General features: G+C 46.4%; 1 protein-coding gene across 3 annotated transcripts in view; it reads left to right on the top strand.

The window, feature by feature from the left end:
- The window catches only part of LOC119978716 (copine-8-like), a 789,805-nt gene that overhangs the window by 130,792 nt on the left and 631,431 nt on the right, over window positions 1-27,582 (top strand). For all 3 annotated transcript variants that reach the window (XM_038820547.1, XM_038820548.1, XM_038820549.1), the window contains exon 3: window positions 11,019-11,065. In XM_038820547.1, the coding sequence (XP_038676475.1) occupies window positions 11,019-11,065 (47 nt within the window). The remainder of the gene's footprint in view (window positions 1-11,018; window positions 11,066-27,582) is intronic.

Genomic DNA, 27,582 nt, shown 5'->3' on the forward strand with positions numbered 1-27,582 from the left:
TAGAGTCACTTAAGATGTGAAAGAAGTCAGCTGGATGCAGAAGCGTGTTGACTGTGCACATGTGGCTGAAGCTAGGCACCCAATTGGAACAGGGGGTTACAGCTCAGCATTTTCAGTAAGATTTCTTTGCAGTGGGACAGACAAATAGCAAAAAGATTTTGATACTAACTGTTGGTGCCTTCCATTTCCCAGAAGTTTAAAATGATCACACTTTCAATCACAAAATGCTGGAGCTTCCAACTCTCTGTGTGGCTCATTGACTGGTGCACAGGCATCTGACTGTGGCACCCTGGGCGCATATCCGCATAACAATTAGTTCCTAGCCCTTTGGAAATAAAATATTGGAAATAATTCACAACCAATGAATTACTAATAACTGTGGTTGTTGTTATGTAGGCCACAGATTTTTATATATACATATTTGATTAAATCTGTTGTGGCAATGTTAATTGAGGTGAAATGCTGGTCAAGACACCTGGGCAAACCACCGCTGTTCTTTAAACAGTGCTGTGAACAAGCAGCCTCGAGAAGAGATTATCTTAGTACAGTGCTGTTTCAACAGTGCACTGATGTGTCAGCCTAGATTATTTGTTCAAGTCTTCAAATGAGGTTGAACCACAACCTTCTGACTCCGAGAGCAGAGCTACCACAGAGCCAACCCTGATACTGGTCCACGTTTGTCTGCAGAAGTTATGTTAAACTTCACAATGCAGTAATCAGAGTGCAATCAGACTTCAAAAGTGATATTCTGGTATTGGAAAATGTGCAGAGGCGTGTGACAAAATGATCCCATTTGCAAATTGGATGAGCTACGAGGAAGGATTAAAGATGCTGAAGTTATACCTTCCAGGCAGAAGATTATGCAGGGATTTTATTGAGGTATATCAAGTATTAGATGGCATTGATAGGTGGAGTCAGAAAAAGATAAGTTGGTGAAAGTGAAATTAATAAATGTCTTGGAATAAAAATCACTTTGCTCAATAAACATTTGGAATGATCTACTGGATAAGAAAGTAGAATCAAATTTATTGGGCGAGATTCTATGAGCCTCCGCGCCAGAATTGCGCTCAGCGTGGGGACGGAGAATGGGCGTCAGACCCGATATCGGGTCCGACGGTTTCCGCCGCCACTCAGGCACGCGTGGTCAACACGGCGCCAGTCAGGAGCCATTGAAAGAGGCCCCCGCTGCGATTCTCCAATTGCAGATGGCCGAGTTCCCGCCGGCCTGGTTCTATCATGGTTCCACTTGAGGTGGCGGCTGCAGACTCAGTCCGCAGCCACCCTGGTTGTGGGTGGGGGGGGATCATTCACCGAGGTGGGGGGGGGGGGGGGGGGGGGAGGGGGTGTGTGCCCCAAGATGGCCAGGGTTCCAATCGGGCGCCACTGATCAGCAGGAGCGCGTGATCTGGTGAGTGCCTATCTTCTTGGTGCCGGTCAGTGTGGTGTGGGTCAGCCATGTCGCGCAGGGCGGTCGACAAGGGCCCTGCCAGGCGCATACGCAGACCCCCGACCTGACGTGCAGGGCCCGTATCGGCAGCCGGAGCTGTTGTGTGCGATCTTCCGGATGTTCACGGTGGCGCAATCTCCCGGTCCTGCGGATCGCGCAACCCCGCCGCAGGTGACCCGGAGGCATGTGGATTCAATGGGAAATCGCGCTGCCGGCCAATGGCAGGTAGCCTCCCGATGCCGATAAGACCAGAGAATCTTATCCATTGAGGCAGCACGGTAGCATGGTGGTTAGCATCAATGCTTCACAGCTCCAGGGTCCCAGGTTCGATTCCCGGCTGGGTCACTGTCTGTGCGGAGTCTGCACGTCCTCCCCGTGTGTGCGTGGGTTTCCTCCGGGTGCTCCGGTTTCCTCCCACAGTCCAAAGATGTGCGGGTTAGGTGGATTGGCCATGATAAATTGCCCGTAGTGTCCTAAAAAGTAAGGTTAGGGGGGGGGGGGTTGTTGGGTTACGGGTATAGGGTGGATACGTGGGTTTGAGTAGGGTGATCATTGCTCGGCACAACATCGAGGGCCGAAGGGCCTGTTCTGTGCTGTACTGTTCTATGTTCTATGAGGCAGTGATTTTCAACTTGGCACTGAAGCATATCAATATCGGTGATATCTCACAATATAGAAAGTGCCCAACTTTCCATTCCGTTTTGTTGCAATTGTACTGCAATGCCAGTTTAATCCTCTGAAGATAAATTGAAAACTGCCCACAGTAAAGAAATGAAAGAAATTAAATCAAGCGACCAAATGTCCTTCTCTCATCTGCGCCTTCTTGCAACAATGATGATATGAGAAAGAGAAACTGGGTTTGGTGACGGAATTGAGCTTTTTCCGTCCATCTACCTGTTTATAATGACAAGTCCAAATTGGCACAGCGCTGGGTGTTACCATGTAGTTTTGACTTGACACTTATGCCAATTGAGAAATAATTATTTTCACACTCCCAAGAGAATAAAATCCATGTCCAGGGATTTTACATTTTCCACGTGTTTATGAGTATGAAGTTGTACCCGTTCTTGATAGCCATGATGTCAAATTTATTTTTACCGCGCTCTGTTAATTTTTGTCAGAAAATCCAGTTAACAACCAGACCTGATATGGCAGGTAAGCAAAGATTAGCATTTTCACATTGGGATGCAGATGTGAAGTGAAAAGATGTTAATTATAGGACTGGATCAAGCAGCAAATTTAAATCTTGCAACAAAGTTGTTGAAGCATTCAGGCAGTGTAATTTCTCATGAAAGCACACTTGGGCACTGCAGAATTATGAATAAGGATAACAAAATGAACTGATTGAGCATCATTATACAATCCTACAAAAATTGGGTGTAATTTAGTCTTGGAATCTTTATTCATTTGTTTCATTTAGCGTGTCGCATTTAAACTTGTTTCATGTACCATTTCAGTTGAGAAATTAGAGTGGTTTTGTGCCACAAGTTGATCGCTTGTGTTTTGCATTGATTAAGGAACACAGGAATTAGGAGCAGAAGTAGGCAATTCAGCCCTTCGAGCCTGCTCTGCCATTCAATCAGGTCATGGCTGATCTCTTCCTGGTCTCAAATTCACCTCTCTACTTGTTTCCCATATCTCTTTAACCCACTTTTTAAATCAGAAATATATCTATCTCCTTGAAACCATTTAATGACATTAAGCGGCAGCGAGTTCCACAAATTCGCCACCCTCTGCGAGAAGTAGTTCCTCCTCATTTCTGTTCTAAATCTGCCACCTTTCATCCTATATCTGTGGCCTCTCTTTCTAGATGGCCCCACAAGGGGAAACGTTTGGTCTACGTTTACTTTATCAATCCCTTTTAGTATTTTAAATACCTCGATCTGATGCACTCTCATCCTTCTGAACTCCAGCGAGTATAAGCCCAAACTGTTTAATCTATCTTCCTACATCAACCCTTTCATTCCCGGAAGAATTGGAACTTGGTAGAAAAAAATTGAATAGGTTTATAATTGCTCAAAACTTGTTGTGTGTTCCTAACATCATCATCTTCCTTCTGTCTTCCTGTTTGGGCAAGGATCTACAGGGCAGCAGCATGACAGCATGAACAAAGTAATCCTCTTATCCAGTGTCGCTGGCATTGTCAATTCACCTTTGCCACCCTTTTTCTTGACATGACCATGAAGTGGCGTTAGATGTGAATAGGCAATTCAACCTCTCGAGCCTGTGGGTGGTGCTGCTGACACCTACAAATAAAGCACTTTCTCCGTAAGGAGACAGTAGGATACCCCAGAGACCACATCACTAGAGGACCTGATAAACACAGACTGTAAAGAAGGAGGGGAATTTACAGATGGCTACTGGACAGGGCGCGACTGCCACTGGACGAGGCCAGACTGAAATAGGGAGATGACCTGGGGACAGAAGTGGGCTGTGGACTCTGGAGCAGAGCACTGAGCAGGGCTAGAGAGACCCGGTCAACCACACCCAAATGTTTTGGGCTTGTCCCAAACTTGTAGGGTTCCAGGCAGCCTTCTCTGAGGCGATGTCCAAGGTTGTGGGGGTAAGGGTGGAGCCGTGTCCAGGAGTGGCAATCTTCAGGTTATCCGAACAGCCAGAGCTACACAGGGGGAACACAAGAACATAAGAACTAGGCGCAGGAGTGGGCCATCTGGCCCTTCGAGCCTGCTCCGCCATTCAATGAAATCATGGCTGATCTTTTTTGGACTCAGTTCCACTTTCCCGCCCGAACACCATAACCCTTTATTGTTTTATTCTTCAAAAAACTATCTATCTTTAACTTGAAAGCACTGAATGAAGGAGCCTCAACTGCTTCACTGGGCAGGGAATTCCATAGATTCACAACCCTTTGGGTGAAGAAGTTCCTCCTAAGCTCAGTCCTAAATCTACTTCCCCTTATTTTAAGGCTATGCACCTAGTTCTGCTTTCAACCGCCAGTGGAAGCAACATTCCCGCATCTATCCTATCTATTCCCTTCATAATTTTATATGTTTCTATAAGACCCCCCTGCATCCTCCTAAATTCCCGGTCTACTCAACCTCGAACTCTCCTCGTAATCCAATCCTCTCAACTCTGAGATTAACCTAGTGAATCTCCTCTGCACACCCTTCAGCGCCAGTACATCCTTTCTCAGGTAAGGAGACCAAAACTGAACACAATACTCCAGGTGTGGCCTCAATAACACCTTATACAGTTGCAGAATAATCTCTCTAATCTTAAACTCCATCCCTCTAGCAATGAAGAACAAAACTCCATTCGCCTTCTTAATCACCTGTTGCGCCTGTAAACCAACTTTTTGCGACTCATGCACTAGGACACCCAGGTCCCTCTGCACAGCAGCATGTTTTAATATTTTATCATTCACTTAAACTATACAAATCCCTCTGCAAACTTCCAGTATCCTCTGCACTTTTTGCTTTACCACTCATCTTAGTGTCGTCTGCAAACTTGGACACATTGCACTTGGTCCCCAACAGCAAATCATCTATGTAAATTATGAAAAATTGTGGGTCCAACACTGATCCCTGGGGGACACCACTAGCTACTGATTGGCAACCAGGGGAACACCCCATTAGGGAAGAGGGCCAATGCCCTGGCTTTCGCTTCCCTAATTGCACGCCGGAGAATCCTGCTCGGTTGGTGATCTTCCACTTTCTATGAACAATTTATCCAAAACTCTACTGCCCATGTCCTAACTTGCACCCAGTCCTGGTCACCGTGTATTTGCTGAATAACATTGACTTTGAGTTCTGCAACACCAAAGTATTATCTCCATGTTTTCAAATCCCTCCATGGCCTTACTCTTCCAATTTCTGTAACTTCTTCCAGTCTTTCAACCCTCCGAACTCTACATTGCTCCAAGTCTGGCCTCTTGAGCTTTCCCCAGTTTTAATCACTTGCACCATGGTAGCTGCGCCTCCAGTTGCCTAAACATAAATTCCAGAAAGCCCTCCTTGAACTTCTTCCCTTACACTCTTTCCTCTTTTAAGAAGCTCATTAAACCTACCTCTTTGACTATGTTTTTTGCCATCTGTTTTATATTCTTATGTGGCTTGATATCATGCGTTGTTTGATAATCAGTGCTTTAAAGCATGTTTGGACTTTTAACTTTGTTGCCCAAAATATATCAACATAAGCTGTTCTTTCTATTTTTGAAATCAGCTTTCCTACCATTTTCCATAATCCCTTAAGGTTATTACGAGCCACTTAAGTTTTTGCCACCCTTTGAAATACCCCAATTGATTCTGCATCTGCGATCTTCTGAGACTTTGTATTCCAAGTTCCTCAATCCTTTGAATATAATTTTGACTTTGAGCAATGATGTGAAAAATGTTGTATCTGATCAGCTACTTCCTTACACATCTCCTGACTTTCTCCCGTTCCTTCGGTGTAAGTGTTGAAAATCAGGAGAAATTTACCCCAGCCACCTGACTCTATGCATTGTGGCACAGAACAAAATTGCCCCCTTTTATGTGAATTTTTTTTTTGGAGATGAAATTCTAGCTTGGTTCCAATTTTAAGATTAAGATCCAAATTTTGCGGTCAGCGGTGAAGTGATGTGCTCCCTGCTGAAGTTGAAGGAAGTTGCACATTATTGCTTCGTGGGCTCTGTGGTTTGGATTGCACCTTTTCAGACATTGTTGGTGCCACCTCTCGGGGCATCTCTGGCATCCAACAACAGTTGCAACCAATCATGTTGAAGAATTCTCATTCACAGAAAACCAGGAAGTAGCTGATGCACGATCAATCACTACTGAAGCGAGATTGTAGTCCAATTGAAGGCTTTAATGAACAAGTGGTTATCCCAGCAGCTCCGGTACAGAATGACTGCTGTGGGTGAAACACAGACTCTTATGCTCTGCCTGCTGGGCGGAACCAGCAGGCAGGTTCTACCACTCATAGTACATTATAAGGTACAACCCACCTAGGTACCGTGATACCCCTAATATAGCCTACCAGAGTAGCGCACTGTTTTTATCATTCGTATTTTATAATTTTAATATAGAAGCTTAAATATCATAATTGGCCAACATGATTATTATTCCAACCACCACCTTAAACATTGACTCCCACCACCACTGATGGATAGTGACAGGAGTGTGTACCATTAACTCACTCAAAGCTAAGGGCTTTACATGGGATACATGGGAACACCAGCACCACCTGCAAGCTTTCCTTCAAGCCTCGTCATCCTGAATTGAAACTATATTACTGTCACTGGGTTAACATCATGCAGCTCCCTCCCTAACAGCATTAAAGATGTACCTGCAAAAGATGGACTGCATTAGGAAGGCAGCTCACCACTGCTTTTTTCAGGTGTGATTTGGTTTGGGCAATAAGTATGCAAAATTATTTCAAATACACATGGGGCTGGTTTCTCCGTTGCGTCAGCAGCCCGGGGAATTCCCAACGGTGTTGGGCTGTCCACAATGGGAAACTCCATTGGCCGGCTGGCGAGACGGAGTATCGCGGAGTCGTGCTGGTGCGGCGGGACAGAGAATCCCGCCCATAGAATTTTTCTCAAGATGAAGAAAAATGGGGCGAAATTCTCCGACCCCCACGACGGGTCGGAGAATAGCGGGAGGGCCTTCCCGACATTTTTCCCGCCCTCCCGCTATTCTCCCCCCCCCCCCCGCCCAACTCCCGACACGAATCGCTGCAGCCGTTTTTTTACGGCCGGCAGCGATTCACAGCTGTTCGATGGGCCGAAGTCCCAGCCCTTTACGCTGTTTTTACGAACGGCAAACAGACCTGGTCTGGCCCTTCGTAAAAACGGCGGGAACAACTCGCTTTTTATAACCATGGCACCGATTGGCACGGCAGTACCACGGGCAGCGGGCCCGATGCCCGCGCACTATTTGTCCTTCCGCCGCCCCGCAGTATCCATTCGCGGGGCGGCTGAGGGGCATCCCGGCCCGCGCATGCGCGGGTTTCGCGCAAATACGCGATGACGTCATCCGCGCATGCGCGGGTTGGAGTCTTACAATCCGCGCATGCGCGGCTGACGTCATATGACGCGTCAGCCGGCGCTAACTCCGGCAAGCGGGCTTAACGAAATTCGTTAAGCCCGTGATGCCGGAGCTTGCGGCGTCGGGCTGCTAGCCCCGACCGGGGACCAGAATCGGTTCCCGGTCGGGAAGGGGCGCGCTGGCGTCAAACCCGCCCGGGTTTGATGCCAGCCTTACGATTTCTCCCGTTTTGGGAGAATCGCGCCCATGATACTTTACAAATATAAAATTTGAGTTTCAGAGAAGAGAAGTTCTGTAGTCATTATGACAGAGTATGCTGTTGAAAAACTCAGTTACTCCTCATTCGACAAGGCCCAAAGGGTTTTACAGTGATAATAGAGCTGGAAAAGTGGAAGTTTGCACAGAAAACCAGGAAGTAGCTGATGCACGATCAATCACTACTGAAGCGAGATTGTGGTCCAATTGAAGGCTTTAATGAACAAGTAGTTACCCCAGCAGCTCCGGTACAGAATGACTGCTGTGGGTGAAACACAGACTCTTATGCTCCGCCTGCTGGGCGGAACCAGCAGGCAGGTTCTACCACTCATATTGCAGTACAAGGTACATCCCACCTAGTTCGTGTTAAATTCTATCAGCAAGGATTTCAACCGTTTACCCTGTGTCGGGCCAGGGTATTACTGGTGGGCACATGCACATTTAAACTTGGAAATCCTAATGTGCAGACTCCAGGGGTTGGACTGTTCAGATGGTGGGGTTTCCTGCTCGCTACTTGAAGAATTGGCGGGGAATGCATCCCTGCTGACCACTGAAGCCCTGCAGTCATTTAATATGGCTGGAAATTGGACTTTCTTTCCTCACCCGAGCAGCAGTTCAGTCTCCGCGACTTGTGGTACCAGCAGACCTGTAGTGCCATTAGCAACAGTCGCCAAGACTCGGACTACTAACAGACCTCTGATTATAAGCCCTGAAGTCAAGGACCAGGAAGATTCCGGGGAGGTCTCATGGTGGGGACGTGGGGTTCTTGATGGAGAGGTTGGGGGAGAGGAGCAATCACAGGCAGATAGGCTGTGGGTGGCAGGTAGGCGGCAGGGACTTGTAAAATTTGTCCCAGAAGTTTTAAGAGTAATGATGGAAAATGCTGATAGTTTTGTTGTAGTTACAGATGCAAATTTTTGGTAATGTTGCTTGCTTCCCAAGTCTATGTGTTGTAATGGATGAGAGATGTAACTATTTGACTCCATCGCTTCCAATCCTTTATTTTTTATTTTTTTTAATATAAATTTAGATTAGCCAATTATTTTTTCCAATTAAGGGGCAATTTAGCATGGCCAATCCACCTACTCTGCACATTTTTGGGTTGTGGGGGCGAAACCCACGCAGACACGGGGAGAATGTGCAAACTCCACACGGACAGTGACCCAGAGCCGGGATCGAACCTGGGACCTCAGCGCCGTGAGGCGGTTGTGCTAACCACTAGGCCACCGTGCTGCCCTTTCCAATCCTTTATGGGCTTAAATCGCATGTGCTCTGAGGTTTTTTTCATTGATAGGGAAAAGTTTATCTGAAATGTGACAGCACATTTGCACCGTATTAGACATTAATGAGCTCGAGGGCATCTATATTCTATAGGCATATCATTCAGGTTGAAATGACATTGATCAAAAAGTTTTATATGTGCACACTTCTTGAGTTTATTGCTATCAATAAAGCCCACATTCTGCTCATTGGTTTCTCTTTGGACTTGTATAAAAGGATTCTTGACATTACCCACCAAGCTCTCGACAGTCCTGATCAAAGAGATTTCGACTCCATCTGGTTTTAAACAATAGTCTAAAATGTCGTTGATCCCCAACAGCTACTGAACAGCAATTTAATTTTCAGACCAGTAAATACACAATGTCGATGCTGAACATTCGGGACTTTACCTCGGCAGGGCATCACATCATGTTTATAGAATCCTGACAGTGCAGAATGAGGCCATTCAGCCCATTGATGCAGCACTCACCCTCAGAAGGACCACCTACTCAGGCCCTCGCACCTGTCCTATCCCTGCAACCCCACCTAACATTTTTGGACACTAAGGGGCAATTTAGCACAGTCAATTCAGCTAACCCGCACATCTATGGACTATGGGAGGAAACTGGAGCACCTGGAAGAAACCCACGCAGAAATGGGAAAACATTCAAACTCCACATAGTGCCTCAAGGTCGAATTGAATCGAGTCCCTGCCACTGTCAGGCATGATGTGGAGATGCCGGCGTTGGACTGGGGTGAGCACAGTAAGAAGTCTTACAACACCAGGTTAAAGTCCAACAGGTTTGTTTCAAACACAAGCTTTCGGTGCACTGCTCCTTCCTCAGGCTCCGAAAGCTCGTGTTTGAAACAAACCTGTTGGACTTTAACCTGGTGTTATAAGACTTCTTACTGTCAGGCAGCAGTGCTAACCACTGTGCAGTCCCCAATGCATGCTATCCAATGATTAATGAACACAGGAAATCTAAACAGTTGTAGAATTGACACCAAAAATCTCTTAATCAGTAGCTAAACTGGATAAAAAAGGAAGGTAGTCATAAACCTATTCAGGTAGGAATAAGATGGTGGTGTAGTGGTATTTTCACTGGACCAGTAATCCAGAGACTTGGGGTAATGCTCCAGGGATTTTGGTTTGAATCCTATGACGGCAGATGGAAAAAAGTCGATGACCATGAAACCATTGTTGATTGTTGTAAAAAAACATCTGGTTCACTAATGTCCTTTAGGGAAGAAAACCTGCTGCCGCCGCCTGGTCTGGCATACATGTGATTTCAGACCCACAGCAATCTGGTTAACACTTCAATGCCTTCTGAAATGTCCTAGCAGGCCACTCAGTTTAAGGGCAATCAGGGACGGGTAATAAATTCTGGCCCAGCCAGCGATACCCATATCCCATGAATGAATTCTAAAGAATGACCTAATAAGAACGTGATAGCTGAGATCTTTCATTCCCATTACAGAAAAGTGAGTTTAAAGCTTTCGTGATATTATGCAAAATGATTGAACAATAATATTTTGGAAGCCTCCCAGTGGTAAAAGACTCTAGTTTCCAGAAAGTCTCCCATTTGAGTTAATTTTGAACTCAGAAGCACAGCATGAATGTGGCTTTCAAATTTAAATGCCAGATAGATCACAAAGTGAGGACCTGACAACAGGGAGCCAGAGTTTCAGAACTATCAAAAATATCTTGCTGACCAGCGAGACCCGGTTTGAGCAAAACCGAGTTAAACTTGGAGCAAGTAATAATTCTGAGTAATAATGAAGAATAATTCTGCCCCGAAGCTTTTGAGATATTCTGAGAACTTTGCCCGTTCCATTTAAAACAATTTTGTTGCTTGACTTCAAAGCTCTGCACTTAAAAATACCATTCATTCTTCAGCTACTTCTATGGAGAATGACCTTTGTTGTGATCAGCACATAAGCTAAACCTGTAACTTAGATCTCTCAAAAGATATCCAAAGTGTAATCCTGTCTGCTGACTTTGAGGATTTTAATGTTCCAATGTTATCTTGCCTTTTGTGATTAAATACTTGTCTTTTCTTTTACAGTGTGTGTTCTTTATGTACAAGGAATTGAGACTATACAGTGGAGAGAGGTGAGAGATTTCCCCTTTCGTTGAGATGTATGGTGGGTAAAACTGCTCTGACTTAATTGGATTTGACCCCAATTTTCCTTCTGCCTTAGTCACTTGTGTTACATCTACTGTGTTTCATAGTTCCTCCAGTTGTTTATGTGGAACGCCTATATGAGCATTTTCTTTTGCCAAATGAATGCCGACTATTTGTAAAACGAGAGCTTATTATAGATCAATAGAAATTAAATATTAAATTCATCAAGTATTCCAGTTGAAACTATCATTTAACCTTGAAAAGAGATCTGAACAATTTTCAATGTCTTGATTATGTGGCTAAATTTCTGTAATGTTGGGTTAGCTAAATTGGCCACTAACCCTTGTCTCTGTTTTTGTTAAGCTTTTCAATCTAGCTCTCTGATTTTCTGCATGGGGCCAAATTCGTATCAAGTGGCCACTGACCTCGAGTCAAAATTGGGACTTTTCTTTTGACATGCCCAGATTGTTGTTGCTGCTTTTTCTCTAATATTTGAATGTATATAAAACAGCTCAGGTTATTTTATGACTCTAAATTAAGAGTCGATTTGTAAAATGTACCAACTAAGCCACATGCACTTGTAGAGCATTAACTTGCAATGCATTAACTTGCAATGCATATCAGAATGATGTTCATCTATCTCACGGTGGCACAGTAGTTAGCACTGCTGCCTCACAGTAGCAGAAACCCGGGTTTGATTCCAAACTTGGGTGACTGTGTGAAGTTTGCGCTTTCTCCCTGTGTCTGTGTGGATTTCCTCCGGGTGCTCCGGTTTCCTCCCACAGTCCAAAGATGTGGGCCGGGATTCTCCGAAATCCTGGTCCACCAGCAATTCAACGGCCTTCAGGGAGCCAGCACGACGCTGGAGTGCTATGCGCTGGTACGACGGCAAATGGCGGCCCTGCACGGCCAGCACGGGTCCGCGCATGTGCGCGACGGCCCTCTTCGCGCTGGCGCATGCACGTGGTTGCCGTCTCCGCGCCGGCGCGTCACAACATGGTGGAGACCTACAGCGGACCCGCACGGAAGGAGGTAGGCCCCCTCCAGATCGTGGGCGCCCCACCGATCGGAAGCCCCCGATTGCGGGCCTGGACCCCGTGGAGGCCCCTCCACCGGAGTCAGATACCCCCGCCCCCCACCAGGACATCCATCGCGGCCGCGGGTCCGAGCTCCCACTGGGTGGTACCAGGTTGGAACCACGCCGGCGGGACTCGGCGAGAGTTCGACCGGTCGACCACGGGGGCCTCTTTCAGTGGCCCCCGATCAATGCCGCGGCAACCGCGCGGGCGCAATTGGTGCCGATTCTCCGGTCGTCGGAGAATCGTGTCCAAACGTTGGAGCGGCGTGGCGGGAATTTCCCGCGTCCCCGGCAGTTCTCCGACCCGACGCGGACTTGGAGTATCCCACCCGTAGAGGTTAGGTGGATTGGCCATGCTATATTGCCCCTTGGTGTTCAAAGATGTGTTGGTTAAGTTATGGGATTGAAATGGGGGAGTCAGCCCAGGTAGGGTGCTCTTTCGGAGTGTCGGTGCAGACTTGATGGGCCGAATGGCCTCCTTCTGCACCGTAGGATCTTGGGTGCCAAATGGATAGCCAGCTTCCTAGAATTTCTGGGATCAATTTTTAAGGCAGTTAGCAGCACTTTTTAAAACTTAGCATATACCTTATCATTTCATTAACGTTTACCCAATGTCTTTGGATAAGTGAATGGTACAAAAAATGTTGGGCAGATGTTTTGTAGGATCCACATAGACCAAATTTAAGACCCTCACATGAACTAGGGGAAGAAAATAAGTTGTAGTAATTCCAAGCATCTTGAAGTAGGTTGTAGATTCATGATTAAAACAGGGAGGGTGGCACATTGTGCAATAGTTAGCACTGGGACTGCAGCACTGAGGACCCGGGTTTGAATCCCAGCTCTGAGTCACTGTCTGTGTGGAGTTTGCACATTCACCCCGTGTCTGCCTGGGATTCACCCCCACAACCCAAAGGTGTGCAGGTTAGGTGGCCATAAAATCTCACAAGAAATGTGAACCAAGTGCTCCTTGGGAACAATGCAGAAGGTTAAACGGTTGAAATATACTCAGTGCTGTAACCATTTTTCCGATGTCGTCTTCGACACAAGTATCCTCCCAATCTCGTTACAGTATAGGCATAAATCAGTGTGAACAATTCGGGCCCGAGGATTAACCAAACCATTACCAGTATATTCTTCTGTCAGCATAAAGTTTCAACTCATTTAACCATCATTCATGCATGCCTGGCACATTTAAGATAAAAGCAAAATACTGTGGATGCTGGAGTTCTCCAATAAGAACGAAATACTGGAAAAACTCAGCAGGTCTGGCAGCATCTGTAGCGAGAGAAACAAGATGATGTTTCGAGTCCAATATGACTTGTCTTGGATCTGGCACGTTTATTTTAAATTTTTCATGTGGCTTATCCTTATGCCATAGAAACACTTTCAAAGAAGCAAAGTGAATTTTGGGATGATGTTTTCAAATGTGCAAATTTGCAAATAAGGTGACAGAAAAAATGGATTCATTCTCCGCTTTGTCTGAAAATCTACCTGGTGAAAATTTTTCGAAAATCCATCCCCACACAAGCGAACAATTGAAGGATACTCAGCTGAGAGTCAGAGGCATGGTTCAGTTATGTTTGTTTAGAGGGGAGGGTTTGATGGACAAACTTGAAATATTGGGCAGACATGGATTTATTTTCGTGTCATATAGAACTCACTAAGTCCAAGATCTTTGGCCTGATATAATTGTTTTGCGTCCAGATGCGGAAATAGGAAATAAACACCAATATGTAAAGTTAACGTTGCTGTTGATAGTTATATAGATCAATGATTGTTTTTCATAGTCATGGAATAACATTATTTTAAATTGGACCTATACGTTTATGAAGGTTTTTTATCCAGGTGAAAATCAGAGACGCGCTCAAGAACTGTTAATTTACTGAGCAAATACATATGATTTCCAATAGATGATGAGCAACACTGAGCAGATATTCCATTCAAGCACAAGCAGCAGTGAAAATCCTCAATTTTCCATGACCGTTTCTATAATCGCCACTCATGCCCTGCTATTCTGGTATGGGCACTCCCTGGTATCTTAGCATTAATGGCCAAGAATGTCAAAGGGAAATTGGCGTCATCTGTTGTCGATGGTTATTTTCTTGAAATAAATTTCTTACAAAGAATCTGGAAAGATGTAAAAATCTAGCCTTTTTTTGTATTAATACCGCATTTTCTCTATATAACTGGTATTTATGGTATTAAACTAGTGGACAAAATATATATTAATCATTAGGTTCAGGTGTGAAAATAAAGTCCAGTTAGCATGCGTCATCATTATATTCTTTTTGTCTAATTAGTGGACACTCCCAAGTTTCAGAAAAATCTGATTCTTGCATTCAAACTAATATTTATCCCTCAATAAATTGAAAGAATATCATTGGGCGGGATTCTCCGAGTCTCCGCGCCGGAATCACGCTCGGCGCGGGGGCGGAGAATGGGCGTCAAACCCACAATCGGGTTCGACGCCGTGACCGGAGAATCGCTGCAAATCGGGCGCGCGCGGCTGACGCGGCACCGGTCGGGTGCCATTGAAAAAGCCCCCCTGCAACGATTCTCCAAAGTCAACTGCCCGAGTTCCCGGCGGCGTGGTTCTCTCATGGTTCCACCTGGCGGGCACTTGGCATGGCGGCTGCGGACATAGTCCACGGGACCTGGCGGGGTGGGGGAGATCCTTTGCCGAGGGGGGGCCTCCAGGATGGACAGGGATCTGATCTTGGGCCACCGATCAGCGAAAGCGCGCGATCTGTTGGGGGGGGCCTATGTTGTCGATGCCGGTCTGCGCTGTGGGTTGGCCATGTCGTGCGCATGCGTGGACCCCCGACCAGAAGTGCAGGCCCCTGTGGCAGCAGCCGGAGCTGCGAGGAGCACTCCGGGGTCCTGCTAACCCCCTGGAAATTGCATAATCACCCTAAACTTCTCCAGATAAGTCTGGAGTGATTTGCAGCGTTTTTCCGCGGGCGTGGGACATAGCCCCATTATTGGAGAATCCCGCCCATTATCAATGCTGTTTTCTGGACCTTGCTGTGTGAAATTGGTTGGTTGTTTTCATACAAACATGTGAGCATATGTATTAGGAGCAGGATTGGTCATTCAGCACCTCAAGCCTGCACTGCGTTCAATATGATCACAGTGGATCTGATTGGAACTTCAACCCCACATTTCTGCCTAACCTTTCACTTTCTTGTTAATCAATAATCTAAAAGCAAATGACCACAGATGCTGGAATCTGAAACAAAAACAGGAAATACTTGACGATCTCAGCAGTTCTGACAGCATCTGTGGAGAGAGAAGAGAGTTAATGACTGGATTCTCCAATTCTGTTTCCCCATGCTGGTGTGGGAACGGTAGCATCTTATGCCAGAAAAAATGGCTCAAAACGGTCACCGATGCCCCATTTTGCTGGGGGCTGGCAGGACGGCAGCGTAGAGCACCCGGCCCTAGCATAAGATATATTTTGTGACCTGTATTAACCTTAAAATTAGATTAAAGTCCAACAGTTTTGTTTCGATTCACTAGCTTTCGGAGCGCAGCTCCTTCCTCAGGTAACATTCACTTGAGGAAAGAGCTGCACTCCGAAAGCTAGTGAATCGAAACAAATCTGTTGGACTTTAACCTGGTGCTGTCAGACTTCTTACTGGGCCCACCCCAGTCCAATGCCGGCATCTCCACATCATGACCTTAAAATCAGCATACATTTTTCAGGATGAGTGAGAATGAAAGATCACTGTATCGTGGTCAAACTTTTCATGTTTAAAAAATGTGGGATTTCTTTGCCAATAGCTAATTGGCATTCTTGGTGCTCTGTTCAGCGAAATCGTGTTTGGCGATTGGCTGAGAATGGATTTTCGTGCCGAAAACGGGGCCGGTTGTTTTGACACTGGTCCGCCATGCTGGTCCCACTCCAAACTGCCGTCATCGTGCCGGGCACCGTACGCCATTTCAACAGCATTGGCATGTCTTTGGCTGGTCCATCTGCGGTGCTCCCCCCTGATGGGCCAAGTTTGCGACAGTGCGGGCCACGACATGTGTTCTCAATCATGCGAGAACCCGTCGTGATGACTGCGGGCTGTGTACAGCACCGCCACACCCGGCTAGGATCCATGCCACTGGCCTGGGGAGCTACTGCATGGGCTGGGGGTGGCCAGGGGGTGAGCTGTGGAGTCGTTTTTGGGGTCGCGCATGGCCAACGCCATGTTGTGCTGCGTGACTGGTGCAGGTCATCAGCTGTACACAAGAGCGTCCAGGAACCCTGCCACGGGCGGCGGGAATTTCAGTTGGCGCCGGTGCTAGCCCCTCATGGGTACCGGAATCGGTGAGGGTTTCACGCCGCTTTTTCAGTCATAAAAGACCACGGGTGGGATTCTCCGACCCCGCGTCGGGTCGGAGAATCGGCGGGGTGGGGGGCGCGATTCAATGCCGTTCCAACGATTCTCCGGTGACCATTGGAGCCGGCACGGTCAGCGCCAGCGCCGCACAACGTGACCCTCCTCCCCGGCGATGGGCCGAGTGCCCGCCGAGTTAGGCCGAGTCCCGCTTGCGCCGTTCTCATATGGTCCTACCCGGTGGGTCCTAGGCATGCATGTTGCGGGGGGCGGCCTGGTGGGGGGAGGGGGGATCTGACCCTGGGGGGGGGGGCCTCCACGATGGCCTGGCCCGTGATTGGGGCCTACTGATCAGCGAGCAGGCTTATCCCTGTGGGGCCTATATTCCTCCCCGCTGGGCTCCTGTAGCTCTCCGCCATGTTGTGCGGAGACCGGCATGGAGAAGGCAACCCACACGCATGCGTGAACTCGCCCAGCCGTAGCGTGCATGCGGATCCCATGGCGCCCGTTCTGACACTGGTATCGGCAGCTGGAGCAGCGTGAGGCTCTCCAGTGCCATGCTGACCCACTGTGCGGCACAGGATTGCTGATCCTAGGGGCCAGGTGACGCCGTCGTAAAACGCTCCTCCGTTTACGACAACGTCACCATTTAGCCCCAGGATCAGAGAATCCCGTCCCACAAATGCTCCGCTGCTGTCAGCACTTAGCCTCCCAAATGTTGAATCCAGCCCAGGTCTTTTGGGCTAGGGTTCAATTCTGGGACCTTCCTGTCCAACAGCAACATCAACTCTCTCCCCCTCGCTCTCTCCATCCCTAATTATGCTGCTCCCAGTACCATCCGTCCCTGCACGATTCACATGTAGACCGTGCCAACGGCACAGATTGTACTTCCCCCAGTACTGGTGCCAGTGTCCCATGAACCGGAACCCATTTCTCCCCACACCAGTCTTTGAGCCACGCCTTTATTTCTCTAATCCTATTTGTCCTATTCCAATTTGCACGTGGCTCGGCTAATAATCTAGAATTCATTACCTTTTGAGGCTCTGCTGAATTTGGTGCCTCGTTCCTCATACTGACTGTGCAAAACCTCCTTCCTTGTCCTCCCTATGTTGTTGGTACCTACATGGATCATGGCCGTTGGATCCTCCCCCTCCTACCACAAGGTCCTCTCCAGCCCTGAGTAGGTGTCCCAAACCCTGGCACCAGAAAGAACACAGCTGCCTTAACTTTCACTCCTTGCTACAGAGAACAGTGTCAATCCCACTCAATCCCTAACACCATTTCATTTTTATATGCTTGCTCCACTTGAATGGTTTCTCGGTGCCATGCGCAGTCAGCTCATCAACCCTGGAACCCCCACTCATCCAAACAAGTTGAAAGAACCTCAAACCTGTGAGACAACCATTTATTCTATTAACTGCACTTCAATCATATTTGTTTGGCTGTAAAGTGTTGACACATCATATGAGTCAAATATGCTCTATCAATGTAAGTTGATTCTCTTGATTTGAGCTATATGGAGAATATTTTATAATGTACTAAATATGCAACTGTAAATCAAATTTTTTTAATAACTTTTTTCTCATGTGGGTGTCGTTGGCCAGGCCAGTATTTGTTGCCCATCCCTAATTGCCCTTGAACTGAGTGGCTTACTAGGCCATTTCAGAGGGCAGTTAAGAGTCAACATTGCTGTTGATCACATATAGGCCAGACCAGGTAAGAACAGCAGATTAGTGAATGTACAAATACATAAAATACCCAGGACCTAAAGCAGTTACAGGATAGAATTTGATGCTGGTTCATTTTGTAATTTTCCTTGTTAACAGTCAAAAAATTCAATTAATTTGCACAGGTGGAACAATGGTTTTACAAAATTCCTTCAGTCTAGAATGTTCCCAATGAATTTGAAGGTATCAAATGTGACACTGCTAATCAAGAAAAGATGGAGAGAGAAAACAGGGGAACTAGAAGCCAGTTAGCCTGATGTCAGTCATTGGGAAAATGCTGGAATCTATTATTAAGGAAGTCTTACAGTGATTTTCAAAGGGCATTGTTACGATCAGTCAGAGGTGGCATGGTGTTATAAAGGGAAATTGTGTTTGACAAATTCATTACAGTATTGCAAACTGCAAAGAGGTTAGAATTAGATTTCAAGAGGGTGCAGAAAGGCAGGTGGAATAGATAAATGTGTGACAGCTGAAATTGAATGCAGAGAAGTATGAAGTGTTATGGTCCCATTTGATCCAATTGGACAAGAAGCTCCCAGGACTGAACCCTGGCTCAAAAAATGCAACTTATTTTTTTTTAAAGTGAAAGAATCGAGTCACAGGTCTGCTAATTAGTTTCAACAACAAGAAAAAATGATTTATTAAACATGAAAAGTTGGTCATTATACAATACACCTTTACTGCCCCCTAAACTTAACAAATACTTAACAAAGATTTTAAGATGAACATGGATTACAAAGTATATCTTAAGCGACAATGGTCAAATAAAAATTTTTGTTTAAGCTGTGGTCAAATATACACACACTCTGCTCTGATAGTAAGTTCATACCTGTGATTGTCTCCTCAAAATTCCCCCCCAGATGATCTCACGTGTGGGTTTCTAAACTCCATTCCCAAGAACATGCTTTAAAGTCTTCTCTCACAATAATGCTTTTCCTTCGCAGTTTACAATCTGAAATCCTGTCCAGGTTTACAAATGACTCTTTTAAAGAGAGCATCCACTCCATTGTTAGCAGAAAATCCAGTCCAGGATTTATAGGAATCCCTTGAGGGTTTATTTGTCTTGACTGCTTCACAAACTGTTCACAATTGCTTTAACTCTTGAGTCCCAGACAAGTAAAATGGCATCACTTTTGATTTACCTCTGAAGTCTGCTTTCCACTTTAAATCAGGTTACCGAAATTGTCTCTTTAACTCCGAACTCTTGTTTTTACTTTTCCTTGAATTCTTCTGAACAATAGCTTTGTCTCTATTCTCTTAATGCCAGTCATCTTAAACAGTCTTTCTGTCCCAATTCTTTTGTTACCTGGACTGTGACTTGTTACTTTGGAAGCTTGCATCTTTGCAACTCACTTGTCCTCTGCAGTTTCTCCCAGCGAGGACTATTCACTCCCCAATGTCCTCTCCCCACTGCTCTGACTCCCAGTTAAAACCAGGAAGAAAATAAATCCTTTTGCTCTGGAAAGTGGCCTCCTGTTGCTTAGCAACTACTTTTATTAACTCTTCATACCGTAACCCTCTCTCAGCACAGCAGAATCACTATTGGAATTGAAACCAACTTGCAAACACATTTGTCCAGCATGAACCTAACGATAGGCTTTACCCTTCCAGGCACAGAAACATTACATTAAACCCACTTAAAACTCTGGCTGGAATTCTCCGAGTGTTCACTGGTGGCAGGATTCTCTGGTCCCGCTGGCAGTGTACCCCCACCTGTGGATTTCCCGGTGACGTGGGGTGGCTTCAATAGGAATTCCCATTGACAGCGGTGGAAGCAGAAAGTTCCACCGCTGGCAAATGGCGTGCTACCTCCCGCCAGCAAGATACCTTGGGCGGGATTCTCCGACCCCCCGCCGGGTCGGAGAAACGCCGGGGGACGGTGTGAATCCCACCCCCGCCGGCCGCCGAATTCTCCGGCACCGGAAATTTGGTGAGGGTGGGAATTGCTCCGCGCCGGTCGGCAGCCCCCCCCCCCCCTCCCCCCCCCCCCCCCGTTGATTCTCCGGCCCGCGATAGGCCAATGTCCCGCTGCTGTAATGCTGGTCCCGCTGGCGGGAATTAAACCACCTCCCTTACCGGCGGGACCAGGTGGCGTGAGCGGGCTCTGGGGGTCCTGGGGGCACGGGGTAATCTGCCCCCACGGTGGCCTGGCCCATGATCAGCCCACCGTGTCGGCCATAGCCTCCGCCATGGCCGACGCATAAGAGATCCCTCCCCCGCATGCGCGGGGATGACGTCAGCAGATGCTGACGCTCCCGCGCATGCGCGGACTTCCGCCGACAGGCAAAGTCCCTTCGGCCCCAGCCGGTGTGGCGCCAAAGGGCTTCCACGCCAGCCGGCGGGACGGCAACCACTCCGGCGTGGGCCTAGCCCCTAAAGGTGAGAGCTTGGCCCCTAAACGTGCGGAGAAATCCGCACCTTTGGGGTGGCCCGACGCCGGAGTGGTTCACGCCACTCCATCCCACCGGGACTCACCGTCCCACCGGGTAGGGGAGAATCCCGTCCCTTATTTCTAATGTTTAGTGATTGGAAGATAAATCCTTTAAAACTCCCTTTTTTTCCCAGCATAAGTGAGGAAGAACAAGGAGAGTTAATATAAGTTAAAGGATACCATTCTAAAGAGGGTGCAGGAGCTAAGGGTATAAGTACACACATTGTTTAAGGAGACTGAAAGGATTGTGAAATGGTTATTAGGGGATATGGAATCTTGGGCTTCTAAATGCGTAGAGTAGAAAAGGAAGTGAGTTATGGTGAACCTTTAATAAAATGCTAGTTTGGCCTCAACTGGGCCACAGCGAGAATACTTAAAAATGTACTAATTGCATTCAATTCTGGGCACCACACTTGAGGAAGGATGTGAAGACATTAGAGATGGTGCACTTTACAAAGATGGTCCCAGGGATGGGAGGGTTCAGTTATAATAATAGCTTGGAAAAGCTGGGACTAGTCTCGTTAGCGAAGAGACAGATGAGAGGAGATTTGATCGAAGTGTTGAAAATCCTGGACAAAGTAGATGCAAACGAGAAAACCTTTCCCTTGACCAAAGGGTCATGAACCAGTGGAGACTGATTATAAGGTGAAAGACAACAGAACCAAAGGTGACATGAGGAAAATTCTTCTCATGAGTGGTTAAGAACTGGAATGCATATATTCAGAGTGTGGTGGAGGCTCATTCGATCATGCCTTTCAAAAGGTTCTTAGATCATATTATGAAAAGAGAGGATTTTCAGGGTTATAGGGAAAATGTGGGGAAATAGAACTAGCTGAGTTGCTGCTACAGAGAGCTGATACTGACATGGTTGACGGAGGCTTCCACCTGTGCAGTAACCATTTCGCAATTCTTTTTGAGGATGTCACTAATATGAAGTAAAGGGGAGCCATTCATAGCACCACACAAAAGGTTAATGTGCAAGTTAGGCTTGTGGATTTGTGGGTATCCTTTTTAGGAGCCTCTTTTCTATGAAGGCAGACATAGATGATGAAATTTGCTCTGGCCTCCATTATGTCTGCTCATTCTTTGGGCCGATTGAAGATAAGAGCATTTGACAACCTGATTTATTGGTCAACAATGATCCTCATGCTCCTATAGGTTTCGGAGACTTGGACAACCCACAGCATGCCTCTCAAAGCACTGATGATCCTCCAAATCCAGTGGCAAGAAAGATGATCCAACAGCAGATCTCTCACTTCATCTACTCCCTTAATATATTCCCATTTAATGTGTACTCCCTAAAACTGCTTGAGCTCCCTACATGCATGACCTCACACTTCTCTGTATTAAAATCCTGCTGCCACTTTATTGCCCACTCCAACAACCCATCTATATAATTTTAGAGATTATTGCTATCCTCTACACCAGTGCTTCTCAAACTATCTGATGTGGCGGACCGGCAGTTGTTTTTTCAATGTGCCAGGGACCAGTGAGCGAAACAAGCCAATCCAGGATTACTGTCTCTTTCTTTTCTGGAAACACTCCACGTACCGGCAGACGATGGCTCGCGTACCGGCACCGGTACGCGTACCACACTTTGAGAAGTACTGCTCTACACTATCCACCGTTTGGTCGACTATTGCGTCATCAGCAAATTTTGCAATTGTGCCCCCCAAGTTCATGTCCAAATCATTAATATAAAAAACACAAACAGTAAGAGTCCCAACACCGAGCCCATGAACACCACTTGAAACAACTTTCCAATTGCAAGAGCACTGCCCGTTTATTCTTTGTTTCCTATTACTAAGGCAACTTTTTATCCAGTTTGCGACATTGCACTGTATCCCATGGGCTTTTACTTTTTTGACTAATTTACCATGTGGAACTTTGTCAAATGCCTTGAGAAAATCCATGTTCACAACATCCACTACTCTACCTTCATCTACCCTTCTTGTCACTTCCTCATTCCAACATATTTGTGAGGCAAGACCTTCCTTTCACAAATCCATGCTACACCATCCCTGACTAGTCCATGCCTTTCTGTGTGGCAGTTACTCCTATTTCTCAGCATTGATTCTACTAATTTGCCCACCACTGAAGTAAGACTAACTGGTCTATGATTGTTTGGAATTTCCTTCGATCCTTTTTTAAACAATGGAACCATGTATGCATTCCTCCGGTCCTCTGGTACGTCCCATGTATCCAGTGAGGATTGGAAAATCATCCTCAGACATCTGCTATCTTCTACGAACGAAAGAGAAAATGCTGGAAAACCTCAGCAAGTCTGGCATCATCTGTAGGGAGAGAAAAGAGCTAATGTTTCGAGTCCGATGACTCTTTGTCAAAGACTCTTTCTCATCTGCTATCTTCTCCCTGCTAATTTTGATATTCACATCTAAGGAAATATATACTTGCATTGGAAGTGGGAGAGCAAAGGTTCAGGACCCTGAAATAAGAGGGGTGCCCTATGATGAGTGGCTGAATAAATTGGATCTGTAATCTCTGGAGTTTAGAAGAATGCGAGGTTTTGAAGGGTCTTGAAAGGCCCCTGTGAGGTTGTTTCCCCTGGTGGAGAGTCGAGAATGAAGGGCACAATTTTTGCAGAGAAATCAGTTTTTTAGCACGGAGATCGAGATTTCTCCACTCGAGGGCTGTGAATCGTTTAAATTCTGTACCCCCAGATGCTTGTGAATGTTCCATCATTGAGTGTATTCAGGGCTGAGAAAGACAGAAATTTGGTTGCTCGGGAACAAAAGATATGGGGAGTGGGTTGGAAAGCAGAGTTGAGGCAGATTTCTGGCCATTTGAATAGCAAAACTGGTTTGAGGAGCAGTATGATCTATTCCTGCTCCAATTATTTTGTATGTTTTAAAAATGCATGTTATGGTAGTGGCAGGGAGTGGTTAGCAATCCTGATCAGCAAATATTAATAAATATTTAAATGAGTGTTTCCGAGAACAGCTGAAGGAAATCATAATGTGATGGATTGCACATACAATTTGTGCTGGTTCTGATTGAAGAGAGAATTTGGCCCTTCGTTTCTACTCTTCAGGTTAAAGAACCTTGCTGTGAATTGACTTAAATGGATAATGCGCCACTCTCTCCAAACGTCTGCATTTATTTTTACCATTCTAAAAACACAATTCGCAGATTTCAGGTGTGAGGCAAAAAGCGAATATCATTTAGCAAAATAAAATCAAATGCTGTTTGCAACACATTGACTAAAATAAATAAGAAGGACCTAAGGACAGCAGGCATCCTAAATCACCCATAGAGCAGAAAGCTTGTGATAAATGTTGGCAAACGGCAGACTACAGAAAAATCCATGCTGTGAAGTAAATAAAATCAATGTCCCTACTTAAGCTCGGCGCAGATCATTTGCCAGGTTGGAACGGTACTGAAGATGCATTAGTTTTGCCTCGCAGCTGCACACACCATAGGAGGTTTGACGACCAGTTTTCCTGTTGGTTGTCATGTGGCCTTGGTGGGCTTGAAAACGCCATAAGCTTGATGTTACATTTGCGAAGAAACCCAAGTCTGCAGCTGTTCTGACAGTGACTCAGGAACTTAAGTGCTTCTCAACCTAAAACGCAAACAAAGGAGCAGTGGTTAGCAGACAGATGTGATTAGATATTTGAGTAATCTATCATTTTCCCTCAAAGCACAATGTGGCATTTTCTTTTGGAAGAGATGGGTCTTGTGAAATTTCCATGGTTACTGCGCCAGATGATGTTGGACTCAACATGTGTTTCACTGGTGAAAGGAGTGTGTTTTCAACAGGCAGGTCCATTGATTATAAAGACTGTAGCTCCATGAAGGTTTCCAATCTGAGTGTTTAAAATGAAGTACCTAATTTTACTGCTCAACATCGTTAGATGGCGTGCGGCCGGGGGGGGGGGGTTGGTTGCTCTCCTGCATGATCATTTTGGCCGAGCTTTATATCTGTTGCCTCACTCTGGTCTGAATGAGTTGACAGGCATGGTGTTCCAACATCAGCAGCTTTTGGTAGATAGAACAGTACAGCACAGAATAGGCCCTTCAGCCCTCGATGTTGTGCCGAGCTTTGTCCGACACCAAGATCAAGCTATCCCACTCCCTGTCATTCTGGTGTGCTCCAAGTGCCTATCCAATAACCGCTTGAAAATTCCTAAAGTGTCCGACTCCACTATCACAGCAGGCAGTCCATTCCACACTCTAACCACTCTGAGTAAAGAACCTACCTCGGACATCCCTCCTATATGTCCCACCCCGAACCTTTTAGTTATGCCCCTTTGTAACAGCTATATCCACACGAGGAAATACTCTCTGAACGTCCACTCTATCTATCCCCCTCATCACCTTATAAACCTCTATTAAGTTGCCTCTCATCCTCCTTCGCTCCAATGAGAAAGGTCCTAGCTCCCTCAACCTTTCCTCATAAGACCTACCCTCCACTCCAGGCAGCATCCTGGTAAATCTCCTTTGCACCCTTTCCTGCTTCCACATCCTTCCTATAATGCGGTGACCAGAACTGCACACAATACTCCAAATGTGGTTTCACCAGGGTCCTGTACAGTTGCAGCATAACCCCACGGCTCTTCAACTCAAGCCCCCTGTGAATAAATGCTAACACGGCCTTCTTCACGGCTCTATCCACTTGAGTGGCAACCTTCAGAGATCTATGGACATGAACCCCAAGATCTCTCTGTTCCTCCACATTCCTCAGAACCCTGTCGTTGATCCTGTAATCGCATTCAGATTTGTCCTACCAAAATGAATCACCTCGCACTTATCAGGGTTAAACTCCATCTGCCATTTTTCGGCCCAGCTCTGCATCCTATCAATGTCTCTTTGCAGCCAACAACAGCCCTCCACCTCATCCACAACTCCACCAATCTTTGTGTCATCAGCAAATTTACTGACCTACCCTTCAGCCCCCTCCTCCAAGTCATTGATAAAAATCACAAATAGCAGACGACCCAGCACTGATCCCTGTGGTACACCGCTGGTAACTGGTCTCCAGTCTGAAAATTTTCCATCCACCACCACCCTCTGTCTTCTATGTGATAGCCAGTTGCTTATCCATTTGGCCAAATTTCCCTCTATCCCGCACCTTATTACTTTCTTCATGAGCCGACTATGGGGAACCTTATCAAACGCTTTGCTGAAATCCATGTATACAACGTCAACTGCCCTACCTTCATCTACACACTTAGTTACCTCCTCAAAGAATTCAATCAAATTTGTGAGGCAAGACTGAGCTTTCACAAATCCGTGTTGACTATCCCAGATTAAGCTGCATCTTTGCAAATGGTCATTAATCCTATCCCTCAGGACCCTTTCCATTAATTTACTGACCACCGAAGTACGACTGACCAGCCTATAATTACTAGGGTCATTCCTATTCCCTTTCTTGAACAGAGGAACAACATTCGCCACTCTTCAGTCCTCTGACACTATTCCCAGTGAGGACCCAAAGACCAAAGCCAAAGGTTCTGCAATCTCATTCCTTGCCTCCCAAAGAATCCTAGGATATATCCCATCTGGCCCAGGGGACTTGTCGATTCTGAGGTTTTTCAAAATTGCTAATACATCTTCCCTCAGAACATCTACCTCCTCCAGCCTCAAAAGCATAACCCCTCTCCTCGGTGAACACTGAAGAAAAGTATTCATTCAACGCCTCTCCTATCTCTTCTGACTCCATGCACACGTTCCCGCTACTGTCCTTGACTGGCCCTAACCTCACCCTGGTCATTCTTTTATTTCTCACAAAAGAGTAAAAAGCCTTGGGGTTTTCCTTGATCCGACCCGCCAAGGACTTCTCATGCGCCCTGCTAACTCTCCTAAGCTATTTGTTTGCTCCTTCCTTGCTACCTTGTAACCCTCATGCGACCCAACTGAACCTTGTTTTCTCATTCTTACATACACTTCCTTTTTCCTCTTAACAAGACATTCAACCTCTCACAGATACAGGGAAATAGGGGTGAATGTGGTTGGGAAATGCCAATAATTGACTATTTTCATTTTCTGTCGACCTTGGCTAAGTCTCTTGCTTTACTCTCACTTCTGAGTTTTGGGTTCAAGTACACTCTTGGAACACCTAATCCAGGCTGGAAAATTTCTTGGTGCAGTACTGTGGGGGGAGCTGCACTCCTGGAGGCTTCTGTCTCGAGATGATGCTGAGGGACGGATTTTTGGTCCTATGTTGGGAGCTAAGTCAGGACTTTTTCAGGCTCAGCAAAGCTGACCTGGTTAAAAAGAGCCCTGAGGGACAGCACGGTGGCACAGTGGTTAGCACTGCTGCCTCACGGAGCCGAGGTCCCAGGTTCGATCCCGGCTCTGGGTCACTGTCCGTGTGGAGTTTGCACATTCTCCCCGTGTTTGCCTGGGTTTCGTTCCCACAACCCAAATATGTGCCGTGTAGGTCGATTGGCCTTGCTAAACTGCCCTTTAATTGGAAAAAATGAATTGGGTACTCTAAAGTTATAAAAAAAAAAGAGGCCTGGAAGTTGGTTTTTTCGATCCAGGAGGCTGCATGAAATGGGAGTTGGACCTACTTCCGCCCCCAGATATAACTCTTCCGATTTTTACATGGGGGATGTTCGAGAAGTCATTCGGGCCACTCGCCGCTTAAATCATCGGCTGCATCCACTGAAGTGGGATTTTGGTAGGCCAGGAGAGTGAAACAATTAGACCAGGTAAGAGCAGGCCTGAACTTTATGGGTTCATTTGGATACCCAAGTACCACTCCCCAACACCTCCCCCTTCCCCTCGTCCAGAATAAATGCGGAGGTTGTTGGATCAAGAGATATGCTGGCCGGAAGACTTACCATTGTGCATTGGTACTATGTGGAATATTTAAAAACAAAAATACTTCCAGCTCTCATTCCTTCCACACAGTCCTCATGCCCATGCAGACCAACCCATGTCATCTCATGCCCCCCATTCATGCCCCCATAGAGAT

This window comes from Scyliorhinus canicula, chromosome 15 (genome assembly GCF_902713615.1).
Source record: "Scyliorhinus canicula chromosome 15, sScyCan1.1, whole genome shotgun sequence".
Classification (NCBI taxonomy): domain Eukaryota; kingdom Metazoa; phylum Chordata; class Chondrichthyes; order Carcharhiniformes; family Scyliorhinidae; genus Scyliorhinus; species Scyliorhinus canicula.